This window comes from Mobula birostris, chromosome 9 (genome assembly GCF_030028105.1).
Source record: "Mobula birostris isolate sMobBir1 chromosome 9, sMobBir1.hap1, whole genome shotgun sequence".
NCBI classification, from domain to species: domain Eukaryota; kingdom Metazoa; phylum Chordata; class Chondrichthyes; order Myliobatiformes; family Myliobatidae; genus Mobula; species Mobula birostris.
Window position 1 is genome coordinate 35,037,642 of NC_092378.1, and position 13,742 is coordinate 35,051,383.

The 13,742-nt window shown below is 39.9% G+C and overlaps 1 protein-coding gene across 2 annotated transcripts in view; it reads left to right on the forward strand.

Annotated features, from left to right (window-relative positions):
* Nucleotides 1-13,742, forward strand: part of atxn10 (ataxin 10) — a 215,589-nt gene that overhangs the window by 64,156 nt on the left and 137,691 nt on the right. For both annotated transcript variants that reach the window (XR_011887143.1, XM_072267794.1), the window contains exons 6-7: nucleotides 4,831-4,911; nucleotides 8,487-8,661. Coding sequence is in view for 1 of the 2 variants with exons in the window: in XM_072267794.1 (XP_072123895.1) it covers nucleotides 4,831-4,911; nucleotides 8,487-8,661 (256 nt within the window). In the remaining variant the exon portion in view is untranslated. The remainder of the gene's footprint in view (nucleotides 1-4,830; nucleotides 4,912-8,486; nucleotides 8,662-13,742) is intronic.

The following is a 13,742-nucleotide window of genomic DNA, read 5'->3' on the forward strand; positions in this document are numbered from 1 at the left end:
GATGGGAATGGGTAGGCTGTGTTTATTCTGACTGGAACTGAGGGGCGACTTTATAGAGGTTATAAAATTATGAGGGGCATAAATAAGGTAGATAGCCTTTATCCAAGGGTAGGGGAGTTTAAAACTAGAGGGAATCGGCTTAAGATGAGAGGGAAGAAATTTGAGGGGGATCTGAGGGCAGGTTTTCCACACAGACTGGTGGCAATATAGAACAAGCTGCCAAAGGAGGTGGTAGAGGCAGATAAAATTAGTGTTTAAAATTGATTTGGACAAGAGCTTGGATAGGAAAGGACTACCTTGTCTAAGTTCTCCTGCAGCCTCCCTGCTTCCCCTCCACCTATCTTTGTATCATTGACAAACTTTATCACAAACCCATCAATTCCATAATTCAAATCATTGACGTATAACATAAAAAGTAGTGCTCGCAACACCGACCACTGCAGAGCACCACTAGTCACTGGCAGCCAACCAGAAAAAAAGCTCCCTTTATTCCTACCCTTTGCCTCCTGCCAATCAGCCAATATTCTGTCCATGCTAGTATCCTTCCTGTTAAGCAGCCTCATGTGTGGCACCTTGTCAAAGGCGTTCTGGAAATCCAAGTACGCAACATCCACCAATTCTCCTTTGACTATCCTGCTTGTTATTTCCTCAAAGAATTCCAACAAATTGTCAGGCAAGATATTCCCTTAAGGAAACTATATGACATTGGCCTATTTTGTCATGTTCCTCCAAGTACCCTGAGACCTCATCCTTAACAATCGACTCCAACATCTTTCCAATCACTGAGGTCAGGGTAATTGGCCTATAATTTGCTTTCTTTTGCCTCCCTCTCTTCTCGAAGAGTTGAGTGACATTTGAAATGATGCTCTAGAACCATGCCAGAATCTAGTGTTTCTTGAAAGATCATTATTAATGCCTCCATATTCTCTTCCGCCACCTTTTTCAGAATGCCAGGGTGTAGTCCATCTGATCCAGGTGACTTACCTACCTTTAGACCTTTCAGCTTCCCAAGCACCATCTCCCTAGTAAAAGCAATTACACTCACTTCTGCCCCTGACACTTCACAGTGAATATGGATACGAAATACTTGCTTTTGAGAAGAAGCTCAGAGACCTCAGCCTTCACCCTGCCTTGTGCAGCTGAATCCTGGACTTCCTGTCAGATCACCTGCAGGTGGTAAGAGTGGGCTCCCTCACCTCTGCCCCTCTGATCCTCAACACAGGAGCCCCTCAGGGCTATGTCCTAAGCCCCCTCCTTTAATCTCTATATTCCCATGACTGTGTCGCCACCCACAGCTCCAATCTGCTAATTAAATTTGCTGATGATTCTATATTGATTGGCCTAATCTTAAATAATAACGAGGCAACCTACAGAGAAGTCATCACCCTGACATAGTGGTGTCAAGAAAACAACCTCTCCCTCAATGTCACAAAAACAAAGGAGCTGGTTGTGGACTACAGGAGGAATGGAGATGAGCTAGCCCCTATTGACATCAATGGATCTGGGGTTGAGAGGGTGAACAGCTTTAAATTCCTCGGCATACACATCACTGAAGATCTCACGTGGTCTATACATACCCGCTGTGTGATGAAAAGGGCACAACAGCGCCTCCTTCACCTCAGCCAGTTGAAGAAGTTTGGTATCGGCCCCCAAATCCTAAGAACTTTCTATAGGGGCACAATTGAGAGCATCCTGACCGGCTGCATCACTGCCTGGTTTGGAAACTGTACTTCCCTCAAGTGCAGGACTCTGCAGAGAGTGGTGCAGACAGCTCAGCGCATCTGAAGATGTGAACTTCCCACTATTTAGGACATTTGCAGAGACAGGTGCGTGAAAAGGGCCCAAAGTCACCCCAACCACAAACTGTTCCGACTGCTACCATCCAGGAAACGGTACCACAGCATTAAAGCCAGGACCAACAGGCTCTGGGACAACTTCTTCCACAGGCTTTGGGACAACTTCTTCCACAGGCTCTAGGACAACTTCTTCCACCGGGCTATCAGAATCATTAATTTACGCTGATATAATTCTCTTTGTATGCTATATTTACTATCCTGTTATACATACAGTACTATGTATTACAAATTACTATAAATTGCACATTTGGATGGAGACGTAACATAAAGGTTTTTTCTCCTCATCTATGTGAAAGATGGAAGAAATAAAGTCAACTCAATTCTAGTTCATCCGCCCTTCCCTTGTTCCCCATTGCTACCTCTCCAAGCTCATTTTTCAGCGGTCTTGCCTTTCTTTTTCTCTTATACATACCGTATATCCGAAAAACTTTTGGTATCCTTATAATTATTGGCTAGCTTAACTTCATATTTTATCTTTTCCCTCCTTATGGCTTTTTTAGTTGCCTTCTGTTGGTTTTTAAAGGCTTCCCATTCCTCTAACTTCCCACTAATTTTTGTTCTATTATATGCCATTTCTTTTACTTTTATGTTGTATTTGATTTCCCTTGTTGTGTTATGCTGCCGTTAGAATACTTCTTTGGAATGTATCTTTCCTTAGCTTTCTAAATTTCTCCCAGAAACTGTAGCCATTGCTATTCTGCCTTCATCCCTGTTAGTGATCCCTTCCAATAAGCCAGCCTCTGTAATTCCCTTTACTCCGCTGTATACTGATAAATCTGACTCTAGCTTCTCCCTCTCAAATTGAAGGTGAAGTCTATCATATTATGATCATTGCCTTCTAAGGGTTACTCTGAAGTATATTGTTGCTTGTTATTATTTTGTCTCTATTCACTTTTTAAGATGTAGTTAATGTATATTTCATTCTTGACTCCTGCTCAATTGCTGGTACACAACTGTCAAGAGTGAGTAATTGTGCTTTCTTTTATAATCATTAATTATTCAGTTTAGATATTGGGGTGGATATTCATAGATAATACAGATCCAATAACCTTATTTTGAAGCAGAGATGAAAATACAGCTTATTTTTCATTTTGATCAATTTAACATGTACAACTTACAACTTGGTTATAAGCCATTATATCATCCTAAGGAGAAATCAGTGGAATTAGTTACTAGTTATCCATTAACAGAAGCACATTGTCTTCAGCTGTGGTTTAGGAGAGCTATTGTTTAATTACTCTCAAACACTAGCATCTAATTTACCAACAGAGAAACTAGTGACCTTCTGTTACTTGTTTAAAATACTGCTGTCCCATAAGAGACAGAATCAGTACTCCAACCTCTACCAATAAATATTTAGTATGAGATGGCAGACCAAGCAGGATAATTGGTACCCATCTAGCATCCTAAAATTCAGCTCCCCCCATGTTACACACCATGTCTGTAATGTGTCCTATTCGAAAATACACTTCAGTTGCTTGTCAAAGGCTTCTACAACAGCATTTCTCAAAGTTGCAGCTTTTACCACCAAAAACAGTGGGAAGAACTTGAATGGCACTACTTGGAAGTTCTTCCCCTATTCACATACCAAACTGACTTGAAGATGTTACTTCATCATAACTACATCTCAGTCCTGGAACTCCTTACCCACCATGCAGTAACTGTTCCGGTGGATCAAGAAAGTGACTCATCGCCACCACCTTGAGGGCGGTTGGAAATGGGCAATAAAAGCTGGCATTAGCAGCAGTTTCCACATCCAATTAAATAAAACTTTTGAAAGCAAACTAAAAGGTAGTGGTAACTGAGATTTCGGGAGACTTCTGTAAGCAGCACTGCATGGACTGCTCAGAGATTTAGATTAGGCCTGAAATGCTCAGCTTCTAGATCATTCCAAGCAATTTTAATTAATACAGACCAACAATTTTAACTAATTATAGACTCAAGAAGGCATAATTTCAGCTTCCCAATAGAGTATACTAGAAGATGTGGGCCGATGGAGTTGCCCAGATAGTGAATTTCCCAGAGGTGCAGGGAGTGATCAATTAAATGAACTTGGAGCTTTTTTTTGTTGAACTTTAAATGAAAACATTGTAGGAAAAACTTGGTGATAGCAAAATATTTTAATTAATGATTTTGATGTTTAAAAGTATTCCAATGTATACATTTTACACAGGGCTTGTCTCCAGAACCCTCGGACCAATGACTGTGGCTTTCTGTGCTAGACAATATTGAATCCCTAATGTCTACAGGGATATGTCCTCAGAAAACATTGGCAGCTGTTTGCAGATGAAGCACTCCTTATGACAAAGGCCTTAAAAATAAAACTCATGCACCCATATAAAACCTTCAAAGCCCTATAAAGTAATGATAGTGTGACCTCTTGGATGTTACTTCTCTTGACTGATCACCAACATTATCAACCATAATCTGGTAATTAGAATTCTAAACTTAAGTCTTCCAAGGGAAACCTGGCCTGCTTTCAGTTGCAAGAGGATAGACCAGGGAAGGTGTGACCACCGCTGCATAAATGGAAAATGGGGAATAGCCCAAATTATGACGCCAACGATTGTTCTAATGCTGAACACCTGCTCAAGTATATTGTAGGGGCAGCACAACCTTGACATCAAATTATTATTGCATCGCCTGCCAAAGGACTATATTTTAAAAAGTAATTTAGTCAGAAAATTTGAAGGTAGAATTTTAGGTGCAAATGAATCAGTTATATTTCAATTTTAAAATTACTTTGGACCAATGAGCTTTGAAAATTGAACTTTACAAAGGTTTTTTTCAGGAGATAATGAACTGTTTTTGTAACACTTTTTTTAAACTGTGTATGCCTGTGTTTTATTGATGTACATTCTAAATTTTTATCAGAAAAGGGACTATTTTGAATCAAGTGTTGCCATCTTGCTGTAGTTAAGGAATATCATTGATAAATGTATTGCTAACCAGAGATATAATATTCTCTCTCTAGGTTTCTTATTCTAACAGAGCAGTTTCTGAAATGTCCAGATTTAGTGTCGGTTATGTACACAAAATGGAACAGTCGGGAATGGTAGGTTAAAAATACAGTTTAGATTGTCATTGTTTCTTAAGTCTTTGGTCTTAGCTATTCAACACATTGTTGTATAAATATCATAGTCACTTAACTACATTGTTTTTAAAAAAGCATGGTCAAATCCTTGCAAGCTATTTGTGAAGTATGCTGTTAATGTATCGTGGTTAGAGATACATCTCGGTGCCTTCAGGGAAACACGATACTTGAATAGGGCTGATCTTGGAATGTGTTATTTAATGTCTTTGTTCTAAATGGGTAATATACAGTTCAAACCACTGCAGAAATTGACATCTGGCACCAGATTAGCATGAGATTCTGAGTTTTTGTTGACAATTTACTGAATGCAGGAAGTTTTATCCTTTGAACAGTGGTCTGGGCTTTGTAACCAATGGACAAATCATGGTTCTGCAAATTCACTTGAGGTTCTAAGGATCCTGTGATTTCTGTTGCACTGACTTCTCCACTTCCAACACCAGAATCAGGTTTATTATCACTAGCATGTGACGTGAAATTTGTTAACTTAGCAGCAGCAGCTCAATGCAATACATAATATAGAAGGAAAAATAATAATAATAAATAAATCTTATTCAGTAGACTTTTTACAGTATACATATATTGAATAGATAAAAAATCTTGAAAAAACAGAAATAATATGTTTTTTTAAAAAAGTGAGGTAGTGTCCAAGAGTTTAATGTTCATTTAGGAATCGGATGGCAGAGGGGAAGAAGCTGTTCCTGAATTGCTGAGTGTGTGACTTCAGGCGTCTGTACCTCCTACCTAGTGGTAACATTGAGAAAAGGGCATGCCCTGGGTGATAGAGGTCCTTAATATTGGACACTGCCTTTCTGAGACACCGCTCCTTGAAGATGTCCTGGGTACTTTGTAGGCTGTTACCCAAGATGGAGATGACTAAATTTACAGCCCTCTGCATCTTCTTTCAGTCCTGTGCAGTAGCCCCCCACCTGCCAATACCAGACAGTGATGCAGCCTGTCTGAATGCTCTCAACAGTACATCTATAGAAGTTTTTGATTGTATTTGTTGATATACCAAATCTCTTCAAAATCCTACTGAAGTATAGCAGCTATCTTGCCTTCTTTATAACTGCATCAGTATGTTGGGACCAGGTTAGATCCTCAGAGATCTTGACACCCAGGAACTTAAAACTGCTCACTCTCTCCACTTCTGATCCCTCTATGAGGATCAGTATGTGTTCCTTCATCTTACCCTTCTGGAAGTCCACAATCAGCTCTTTCGTCTTACTGACGTTGAGTGCCAGTTGTTGCTGAAGCACCACTCCACTAGTTGGCATATCTCACTCCTGTATGCCCTCTTGTCACCACCTGAGATTCTACCAACAACGGTTGTATCATCAGAAAATTTATAGGTGGTATTTGAGCTATGCCTAGCCACACAGTCATGGGTATATAGAGTAGAGCAGTGGGCTAAGCACACACACCTGAGGTGCACCAGTGTTGATCGTCAGCGAAGAGGAGATGTTGTCACCAATCTGCACAGATTATGCTCTTCCAGTTAGAAAGTTGAGGATCCAATTGAGAAGGAGGTACAGAGGTCCAGGTTCTACAACTTCTCTATCAGGATTTTGGGAATGATGGTATTAAATGCTGAGCTACAGTCAATGAAGAGCATCCTGACATAGGTTTTTGTGCGGTCTCGGTGGTCTAAAGCCCTGTGGAGAGCCATTGAGATTGTGTCTGCCATTGAACTATTTGGTGATAAGCAAATTGCAGTGGGTCCAGGTCCTTGCTGAGGCAGGAGTTCAGTCTAGTCATGACCAACCTGTCAAAGCATTTCATCACTGTTGATGTGAGTGCTACTGGGCGATAGTCTTTAAGGCAGCTCACATTATTCTTCTTAGGCTCTGGTATAATTGTTGCCTTTATGAAGTAAGTGGGAACTTCCACCCGTAGCAGTGAGAGGTTGAAAATCATCATCGGGCAACAATTCAGTTGATCTCTTGGATCCAGCAGCTGTGAGATTTGAGTGGTAAACAATTTTCACAGACAGCAAACTAGAAGAGAAATCTTTTATTGATATTTTAAACTACTTATGGAGTGTTAAAGAAATGGAAGGATCTCACAATTACAGTAAAAGATGAAGCATCATTTCATTTCATTTTTATTTTATTGTCAAAGTATGCATTTACAATACAGCTCTGATATTTGACTTCTCCAGATAGCCATGAAATATGAAAAAAAAAACCCTGGGAGTTGTTGAAAGAAAATACATGAACTCTTCCCCTCCCCCCACGAAAAAGAATAAGAAATAAAACTCGCAAACCCCCACACCCTTTCTCACAAAAAATAATAGATCACCCACATGGAAGACGGCAGCTGGAACATCAAAACTCCCAAACCCTCAAACCCTCAACCCCTCCCTCGCAACAAAACAGTGACAATAGCATCAAAACCACCCCCCTCTCTCACACACACAATGCTAATAGATCACCCACACAAAAAAACCCAACAAGAACAGACCCCAAATCCCCAGCTCCTCCCTCACATAAAAAGAAACATATTGCCCAGCTGACAATTGGCAACAAGAAAGAAAGCACCAAAAACTGAAGGAGACCAATATAAAGTACAGTGCAATAATCACATAACTCTTACAATTTTAAAAACATCCTTTCGTTGGCATCGAGGGGAGTGGCCGCACGAACTCAGTCCTTCTGTGATGAGTGACTGCCATGCTGGATCCAAACGCCATCAACCCCATGGCTTCCGTGTAGAGCGACTGCTGACCTCCGCATTCGCCTCGATGCTTCAATCTTCCTCGACGCTTTGAAATGGAGTCATTCATGACACTGCGCCCTGTCCCTGGTCTTCTCCATGAGACACCTCATGCCCTCATCCTCTTATCTTAATATTTATCTAATGGCGTTAATGTACAAGCAAAAGCAATTTTGGGGCTAACTTGCTCAGCAACTTCATGCATGGTTTAAAAACTTAGGATTTATGAGAAAGCATAGCTAATTCAGAAATAACCTGAATATTTTTATTTCATTTGTTTTTCTTGAGTGTAGTCTATAAGATTACAAGATTGCCAAACTACAGTACGTGGGATTGCTGAATCACAGCATTAAACAATGCATGCATGGACATCCCAAAGCTGCTGTCAGTTTTATTATAGAATGGTAAAAATCATTGATGTAACCTTCATGGAGTATTGGGTAAAAGTTAGTCCATCATCACTGCTACAAAATCTGGGCCAATAATTATTCGTTGTTAAAGCACTTTAGACTGAAGTGTAATTTACCAACAATTCAACAATCTGAATTACCAGGCATACTCCTGTGATCTTTGATGCTGATTCTGACTTCGTATTTCGTGGGTTGAACAAACCCAGAGTGAGCATGATGGCAGAGTGCACACAAAATGTCTGTATGATTTGGTAGCCTGTTCCACTAACTTCATGTGGCCTGTCATCTCCGTCCCCTACTCCTTAATATATATTTTATTAACTTAATTTTGAAATGATTTTTCTTAGTAAATTTTAGTATTGTAATTTTTTTTCACAAAGTAGCAACCCTGTTGCCTTTAATCGTTTGTTGCAGGATTCTCATTTTGGAACTAATATCCATGAAGCTGAGTGACAAGAATCAGAAGCCTCCAGCTGGCAGTGATGACCCGACTGTTCCCGACAGACTAATGCAATTTTTGGCAGCCTGCTTCATAGAGAAATGCATGGCAGTGTTGAAATATGCCTCTGATACTGATACAGAAGATGAGGTAGGGTGGAGAATTGCCCATTTCCTAGTGATGGCATTTACTATCATCATCTCAGACTGAAAAAGAAATGTTTAATTTCATAGTCCTATTAACATTGTGCATAGAATTTGAAAGTGCTTACTCCTTCAGTACCAAGAATGGAGGTAAGGGGAATGTTCGTCTATCATTTATTTTTGTACATCTCAGCTGATCATTGTAGCTAATTGCCAAGTTACCAGTATGAACAATAGAGGCATACAAAATAATTAATGGGAATGAACATTTCTATTGTTTTTATCCCAGTCATATTTTTATATTTGTTCTTGGATGTGTACAACAAGAGCAAAGCAATATTTGTTATACATCCTTAAAATTCCTGAGTGTTTTTAAGAGTCAATCACTTGATGTGTAACGGGTTGTATGCAAGCCAGATCAGGTAGGATAAAAATTCCCTTTAACTGGTTAGATTTGCTTGCTAATTTATGGTTCAGCATTAGAAAATATCCAGTGTTTGTGAGCTTAATTTGTAGAGGTGGTATTTTTCAGTCATGAGCCTGGGTTTGATGATACAGCACAATAAGTGCAAGGGCATCATAATGAGATAATCCAAATATATATTTTAAATAGCAAGACAGGCAGCTCCTGGTGATGCCAAAACAAATTCCATTAGCAACTGAAATTTAATATTATGGTTAAGATGTTTAGGTTTGCTATTATCAGTAAAATATGCCATTAGTTAGATTTTTACGCAAAGCAAATTATCCCTGCATTTTCAAGCAAAAATTATGTTTGAGTAAAATGAGTATACTTTGACCCTAACATGTTAACAGTGTGCTTATAAAATCATAACATCATTATAGGAAAAAAATATTTACAAATCTGTGATTTTTGAAGTGTGAGATAGATAAAGGGGAACCAAGAAGAGTCATGTTTATTATGGCATAGGAGACTACTCAGCCCATTAAGTCCATGTTAATTCTGGCCAGTAATCCAGTCAGACCCATTTTCCAACCCTTCTTTTAGCCCTAAGAGCTTTTATCCTCAAATGCAATACAATTTCTTTTTGAAATCATTGATTATCTTCACAACCACCATCCTCGTAGGCAGTGATTTCCATATCATCACCATTTGCTGCATAAAAAGAAAAGTAATTTCCTTCTTTTATTCCCCTTTGTATCTTTTGGCAAGGCTTTAAATCTTACTCATTAATGCTATATCAAATGTCAGTAACATTTTTGACCACCCACTCTATATAAATCTATCAAGATCTTGGACAAATAAATTCCTTCGCTTCCAAAAGAACAGCTTGGCTTCTCCAACTGACCCTGTAGCTAAGTTTGCTCATCCCTGAAATCAAAAGGCAATGTAATATATATAAGTAAGGCATGACTAGAGCTTTATAGATGTTTATACTACCCAACACTCCTTTTTATCATGTCCAATTTGCCATGTGCTTTTATAACTCCCCTCAATTTGCCCTGTCACCTTAAAAGATGTATACACATGAACATCCACATCTATTAAAATTCATTTTGTTTAAATCATGCTATTAGTGCAATATTGCCTCTACGCATTGATGCAGAAAAAATGATCATCTCGCTCTAAATACCAAATGCTTATCTGCCTATCTGGGTAGCTTGTCTGTGTTGTGGTTGATTAGTGTCATCATCTTTCCTTACCACAACTACACGTTTTACTGTGTATTCTGATAGCCGAGTCCCCTTTTGCATTAAAAGGCAGTGGTCTCAATACCAACACTTGGAAAATGCCATTTCTATTCTCCTTGAGCCTCAATTTACCAAAGCAAGGTACTATCTTTCCTTGAGGGAGAACCAGTAGATGTAGTATGTTAAGATGTTCAACGGGCTAAGAGCTTCAATAGGTTCAATAGGTACATATAATGTCAGAGAAATGTATACAATATACATCCTGAAATTCTTATTCTTCGCAAACATCCACAAGAACAGAGGAGTGCCCAAAAGAATGAATGACAGTTAAATGTTAGAACCCCAAAGTCAGTTCCCCCCCATGCACAAGCAGCAGCAAGGCAACGACTCTCCCCTCCCCCACCAGCAAAAAAGCATCGGCACCCTCCACTGAGCACTCAAGTGTGCAGCAAAGCATCAATAAAGACACAGACTTGCAGTACCCCAAAGACTACTTGTTTACCCAGTAATTCGACATACCACAGGCTCTCTCTCTTGCCATAATAAGGGAAAAAGAGGTTTCCCCATGTCACAGCGAGAGGGGAGACATAACAAACAACTTGCTGATTTATGATGTCTGTTGTGTCGCTTTTTCCGAGCTCTGCGCCGAGAGAATTGGCCCTGGAAAGGCTCAGGTCTCTGGAAACAAAGCCAGAGCTGACCCATTGCTCCCAATGTTCCATGTTCTCCCACGACACATCAGTCAGGGCACCAGCCTTGGATCAGCCCATTTCCAGAACCACCAAAATCTGGCACCCTGAAGGTGCACTAGTCGTCCAGGCCGCGTCCTTAGGATACCAAAAAACCGCCGGTCCTGAGGTCCGGAGAGTGGGTCCCATTCTGCAAAGAACCAAAGTTAACGTGTAACTCCAGATCAGGGTCTTCAAAAGAACCTTGAAAAGGAAAAGAAAGAGATATCAAAAATAGAAATAGAGCTGTTTCCGAAGATGCAAGCAAAGTAGCGCCATCTTGACTTTGCTCTGCCCTCTGAGAGCTTGTGCAGTATGTAACAGTTTTGGAATAATATAGTAGACTGAAGAGAGGATTGATCACTAAGTAATTGTAAACAGAGTTGGAATGAATGGATCATTTTCAGGATAACAAGGATTACCATCTGAGTACATTTGGATCAATGCTAGACCTCAGTAATATAAAAAATTGCAATCAACTTTGCTTAAAATAGGTGGCTGTAGGTTGTGAAGGAGAACTGCTGCGAGGGATAAAGGTGAGCTAAAATTTAGCAGATGGCATATAATGTGGGGAAATGTGAGTTTTTACCTAATATTGACAGATTGGATATATATACACTTTCTTTTAAGAATGAAGGAAAAATGAAAGCACGAGGAAATCTGCAGGTGCTTTGCCAGGATGGTTTGCCAAGGTGGATATGAATTGGAGATTGAATAGAAACAATTGGATGAATGTTTTTTTTATTATTAATGTTAAGGTGAGCGGTATATTAGCACAACTTGCAAAGGTGCGGTCTGACCACTCCAGTAATGCAGTTCAGTATCGCCAACGTAGACTTGCGTGTTATCCCCTTGACCACGGGGCTTACACTCGGTGCCCTGGTTCGTTTCTACTACCCATAGTCATGTGGTTTGGAAGCTTAGCAGGTCACAGTAAATTGTCCCTGTTATACAGATGACAAAAGTTGATTGGAATGTGAGGATTAGTGTCGGATTCATGTGTGTGTGTGTGCTAGATGATTATCACGGTGAGTTCAAGAACTTGTTGCTGTGCTCCATAACTCGTTCAGTAACCTTTAGGTACCCTTCTCTGGCCTACACTGAAATATTGTCTTTGCAAAAGGCCCCCTTTATTATCTACCAGTACAGATTCACTCTGTGGAGGGTGTTAAATCAGGATCTTAACATTTATCTGTCACATTTATTTGGTCTGATATACAGCACTGAATTTCCTTTTCCCCTAAATTTGTGACTGACTAGTTGATTTCTTTGGCCTATGAAGAATTGGGAAGGTTTATACTGGTGAGGCCAGTAAGGAAATGAATAGATGCCTTCAGTGCTGACAGAAATTGTTTCCAGATATACCAGTACTACCTGTGGTTGTGAGAGAACTATTAATGGCTAGTAATCTTGTTACTATCTTTGCAAATTATATAATAATGTGATTCCCCTATACATAGAAATCGTTTAAACCCACATGAATTATTTTTACTCCTTCCTGCCTGCACCACAATGTGTGGTTACTTCAGTCTCTTAAAAAACTGTGATTGGTGTAGATTTTTTAAAACATTAAATCAATTTTATCCTAAATTATCAATGATCATTTCAGAAGAAAACTTATTTCAGTTTGCTTTCTTTCTGAATTAGAAAGAAATGGATAGTCTTGTTATTCAATTATGTTGATGAAAGTTAATGCACTTCAAAGTTATATTACTTCAAAGTTATATACTGTATATCGTCACATAACTAACACAAAAGTTTCTGCAGATGCTGGAATTCTTAACCAACTCACACAAAATGCTAGAGGAGCCTCAGCAGGTTATGCAGCATCTGTAGAGGGGACTAAACACTCCATGTTTTGGGCCAAGACTCTTCATCAGGATTGGAAAAGAAGGGGACAGAAGCTAGAATAAGAAGATGGGGGAGGAGAAAGGAGTACAAGCTGACATAATAATTGAGAAGGTGGATGGTGATGATGTAAAAAGCTTGACAGGTAACAGATAGAAGAGGTAACACTCAGAAGCAGGAGGGACTGTGAACCATGGAATAAAGAGGAGGAGAACCTCATGAGGGTGGGGGAGGAGATGGAGTGAGAGGGTAACCAGAATGGGGAATGGAAAAGGAGAAGAGCTTGGGGACACTAAGTGGATGGAGTAATTTGAGAAATTGATGTTTATGCCATCAGATTGGAGGCTACCCCTATGGAATATGAGGTGGGGCTTCACCAACCTAAGTTTGGTCTCATTGTGGCAGTCGAGGACAGACCTGTCAGTAAGGAAATAGGAAGTTTAATTGAAATGGTGGCCATCAGAAGATCCTGCCTTTTGTGGTGGACAGAGCAAAGGTGCTTGACGTAGTGGAGCTCAATCTGCTTTGGGTCTCACTGATGTAGAGGAAACCACTCCAGGAGTACCAGATATAATCGATGACCCCCAACAGATGCACAGTGAAGTGTTGCCTCCCCGGAAGGACAGTTTGGTGCCCTGAATGGTGGTGAGGAAGGAGGTGTAGGAGCAGGTGCAGCAGTTGACACTTCACAGGAATAAGTGCCAAGAGAAATCAGTGAGGAGGTATGAGTGGACAAGTTAATAACGTGGAGAAAGATCCGTAAAGAAAGCAAAAAGGTGGGGTTGGGAAGATGTGTCTAGTAGTAGGATTCCATTGGAATGGCGGATATTATGGAGAATGATGTGCTCAATATAGATGC